Source organism: Limulus polyphemus, unplaced genomic scaffold (genome assembly GCF_000517525.1).
Source record: "Limulus polyphemus unplaced genomic scaffold, Limulus_polyphemus-2.1.2 Scaffold524, whole genome shotgun sequence".
NCBI lineage: Eukaryota > Metazoa > Arthropoda > Merostomata > Xiphosura > Limulidae > Limulus > Limulus polyphemus.
This window is the reverse complement of record NW_013666134.1, coordinates 4,310-9,235: the sequence shown is the minus strand read 5'-3', so window position 1 is coordinate 9,235 and position 4,926 is coordinate 4,310. Positions and strand designations below refer to the sequence as shown.

Genomic DNA, 4,926 nt, shown 5'->3' with positions numbered 1-4,926 from the left:
ATGTAATGCAGTGTAGAAGAAACGGATACAGTCCTACTTCAAACAGTGTAAAAACTGGATATACTTCTATTGGGTATATTATGTAGTGTTGATATAATTATTTTACTGAATGTGGTGTAGACGAACCGACAAGAATCTCATTAGCATGGTGGGACCTTGAGTCATTTCAAAGAACTGAATTATACATAATGACAACAGCTTCACTGGACATGATGTGGTGTAAGAGAATAAATATAAAATAAAGTGGGGATTCCTTGGGTACTTGAAATTATTTTAGGCTGGATTAGAGTAAATTAATGTAGTATAACAATTATCTGGGGACATGTTAGTGACATAACAATTTATTTCATTAAAAACACCCTAGAAACGAGAAAATGTGGTATGATAATTGTTTCTGTCTACAAACATTTTTCTAAAGAGACTGTCGCAACAGCATCTGTAATTAAACCCTCGTAGTGAGGGTATAACAATTGATCCACAGATAGAGACTGACGCAATAGCATCTGTAATTAAACCCTCGTAGTGAGGGTATAACAGTTGATCCACAGATACAGTTTTGTAGAGAATTTGACGATGTAACAATGTCTAAACAAAGATATATTGTACAACAAGGTACAAACAATCGAGAGTAACACAAAGGATGCTATAACAATGTCTAAATGAATATATATTGTACCACAGTATACAAGCGATCGACAGTAACACAAAAGATGCTATAACAATGTCTAAATAAATATATATTGTACCACAGTATACAAGCAATCGACAGTAACACAAAAGATGCTGTAACAAAGTCTCGAAGATGGTTATGGTGTAAACGCCTTTTAAAAGCTGGAGAAGCATGATAAAATTAATTATACTTGTCATAAGACATTATGTTAGACCCGTTATATCTTTAACATTACATTCCTAATCCAGTCCCTTACGGATTTTCAAGAATTTGATTAGTGTATAATAAGAGTATTTCAACCACACTATATTCGTCCTATCCATTGCCGACGACGCGTTTCGCTCAATCCAGAGCTCTTCAGACCAGACCGGCTGTGATATAAAAGGAACATGTAGAACAGTGTACAAACAATTCAAAAAGATACAGCAGGTTTTATAACAATATACAAACAAACATGTATTATTGAGCAGTGTATAAATGTAATGTAGAGTAGGACAGATGATGTAATAAGTTTTACTATACAAATCGAGATGACGTATGATGTAAATCAGTAGATGTTGCAACGATCTCTTCCGTTGACAAACACGAACTTCCAACGAAGATTGGCCGATGTAACAACTAGTTCTTTCAATGAAAACATCTACTAGAGTAGGGTGTAGAACGTTTACATATTATCACATTATTTATAGAATAGTTTATTCTGTAAGCAAGCACTTCGGAAATTATGCGAAACACCTTTCCCACGAAATAACTATAAAATAACACATACGTGATTGGCATACGTGATTTATTTTACATTCACTGGTAATGAACATCTCAAAATCTAAAACAAACAATCTTTATAACAGTCTAGACTGACTAACCCGATTAAAAATAATTATTTTATAACCTCAACAAAACTTCACTTCGTAAATATCACATACACACTGTGAAGTTGTCCATATCACGAATAATAGCCTCTCAAGGATTTTCATTCACCCTTGGAATACATCTGCTAGTAACACACTGTGAAGTTGTCCATATCACGAATAATAACCTCTCAAGGATTTTCATTCACCCTTGGAATACATCTGTCTAGTAACACTGTGAAGTTGTCCATATCACGAACTGCCTCTATAATGTGTAATAACCTCTCAAGGATTTTCATTCACCCTTGGAATACATCTGTCTAGTAATACACTGTGAAGTTGTCCATGTCACGAATTGTCTCTACAATGTGTAATAACCTCTCAAGGATTTTCATTCATCCTTGGAATACATCTGTCTAGTAACACACTGTGAAGTTGTCCATGTCACGAATTGCCTCTACTAATGTGTAATAACCTCTCAAGGATTTTCATTCACCCTTGGAATACATCTGTCTAGTAACACACTGTGAAGTTGTCCATGTCACGAACTGCCTCTATAATGTGTAATAACCTCTCAAGGATTTTCATTCACCCTTGGAATATATCTGTCTAGTAACACACTGTGAAGTTGTCCATGTCACGAATTGCCTCTATAATGTGTAATAACCTCTCAAGGATTTTCATTCACCCTTGGAATACATCTGTCTAGTAACACACTGTGAAGTTGTCCATGTCACGAATTGCCTCTACAATGTGTAATAACCTCTCAAGGATTTTCATTCACCCTTGGAATATATCTGTCTAGTAACACACTGTGAAGGTCTGATTGGAGTTGACCATATTCTCTCCAGTTATGTAAATAATTATGACTGAAATATGCTGATAAACCGTTACTGCAGAAATACAGTAAAGCCGATGGTTAAGACTTACTTCTATACTTGTGTGAAAAAAAAACAACAATAGAATTGTAGATCTACAAGATTGTTCATTCCATCTACATTTTGCAGTTAAAAGCTATTACGTGAAATGGCCAACTTACACGGCGACACGTGTACTCTGATAATTACGTCATCCATTTCGAGATGTGGTCCAGTCCTGGCTCCAGTTTTTCTTAACTGGGGGAGGGAATGAGACACATAAGGGGGCCAAATCTAAAATTAGATTGCTGAATGATATTAACTTGGAGAAGCGCCGGCTCCGATATGGTCTTTAAAAGGTTAACATCTAACTACACGCAACACCATATTAAAAAGGACAACGTGTACCTGTTCACTGGTGTGGTAGCTAGCTTAGTGGGAATCAGGATGTTACTATACATAGCGAAATGAATGCGAGAAATATTATTTCCTAACCCTAACGTGACCTGTGCCAGGACCAGTATCGCTCTGCAATAAGACACAGTTCAATTATTCTTGCATGGTGACAGACTATTGGTAAACATGAGCACACAAAAACAATTCTTGATTTTCTCTTCCAAGTATTTCATGTTAGACTTTAATATACTAATGATCCAATACAAACAGAGAACATGGTGACAGACTATTGGTAAACATGAGCACATAAAAACAATTCTTGATTTTCTCTTCCAAGTATATCATGTTAGACTTTAATATACTAATGATCCAATACAAACATAGAACAAGAGAATATTGTGAGCATTGCACTTCTGACTCCCCCCCCCCCTCATATATATATTTATAATTGAACAAATGTTATGTGACGCGAGATGTTATGGAAGACACAAGCACTAAACAACCGTGTAAAGCAGGGATTCTCAAACTTCGATACTCGTACCACTGTTGTACGTGAAGCTAATGTCTATGGTACACGAAAAAAAAAATCATTTAAAATGCAGAAAATTTGTAATAAGCCCAAATTCAGGTTCCCGCGCACACAGTACTCTTCCCAACTTGTGGGCTCGTCCTCCGCCTCCACAGACTCGTCAATGTTTTCTTTCTTTCACACTGACAAAAATCGCATCACACATTCTTCAATTGTACACACACAATCGCATCCTTCCCGTTAATTGGTAAGTATCAAATATATTAATGTTTGCTGCTAGGTTTTTCGTGTGTTTCTTTTCTTTTTATTAGGCCTAGATTTGTACTTCAAATACAAAGTGGTACGTGAACCTGAAAAGTATGAGAACCACTGATGTTAAACATTTCAAGCAGCTCCTTCGTTCAAGAAGTGTGCAGGAAGATAATATTTCGTGTTGTAGAACATAAAACGTTTAGTTCTCAAAGATATACGATACTTGCTACTGGAGTTAAACCAGAAACTTATAGCAAGATTTAGTCTAACGAGTCTTTTTTTATATATATGTATATAACTTAAAAAATGATAGGTGCATTTATTTTGACGATACGGCATCGTCCAAAGTCGATGTTATATTACAAAATGTACAGTTCAAGGTAATGTGTGTCCTTAAACAAATATATATGTTTTGTTATTTTTGAAAATTATGAAAGCATGTACACATACAATTTCAATAAATTTTTTGTGTAAAACCATATTTATATGATTGATACGAACTGTCTGAATTCATTGAGAATTATGAGTGTTTCACACACACACACATGGTACTTGGTGTTGACTTGACGGCGTTTTATCATCATTGACAATGACTAATTTCTGAAAAATTCCATCAAGATTGATACGAACTGTCCGAATTCATTGAGAATTATGAGTGTTTCACACACACACACACACACATGGTACTTGGTGTTGACTTGACGGCGTTTTATCATCATTGACAATGACTAATTTCTGAAAAATTCCAACAAGATTGATACGAACTGTCCTAAATCATTGAGAAAATTATGAGTGTTTCACACACACACATGGTACTTGGTGTTAACATGACGGCGTTTATCATCACGGACAATGACTAAGTTCTGTAAAATTTCACCAAGATTAATACAAACTGTCTTAGATCATTGAAAATTAGGAGTGTTTCACACACACACACACACATGGTACTTGGTGTTGACTTGACGGCGTTTTATCATTATGAACAATGACTAAGTTCTGTAAAATTCCATCAAGATTGATACAAACTGTCTTAGATCATTGAAAATTAGGAGTGTTTCACACACACACACATGGTACTTGGTGTCGACTTGACGGCGTTTTATCATTATGAACAATGACTAAGTTCTGTAAAATTCCATCAAGAGTGATACAAACTGTCTTAGATCATTGAAAATTAGGAGTGTTTCACACACACACACACATGGTACTTGGTGTCGACTTGACGGCGTTTTATCATTATGAACAATGACTAAGTTCTGTAAAATTCCATCAAGAGTGATACAAACTGTCTTAGATCATTGAAAATTAGGAGTGTTTCACACACACACACACATGGTACTTGGTGTCGACTTGACGGCGTTTTATCATTATGAA

General features: G+C 35.4%; 1 protein-coding gene across 1 annotated transcript in view; it reads right to left on the bottom strand.

Moving 5' to 3' along the window:
• Positions 1–3,292: 3,292 nt before the first annotated feature.
• LOC106458853 (cell wall protein IFF6-like) overlaps positions 3,293–4,926 on the bottom strand; it is a 4,311-nt gene continuing 2,677 nt past the window's right edge. Inside the window, exon 2 of the mRNA XM_013918407.1 lies at positions 3,293–3,336. Coding sequence (XP_013773861.1) covers positions 3,293–3,336 — 44 coding nt within the window. The remainder of the gene's footprint in view (positions 3,337–4,926) is intronic.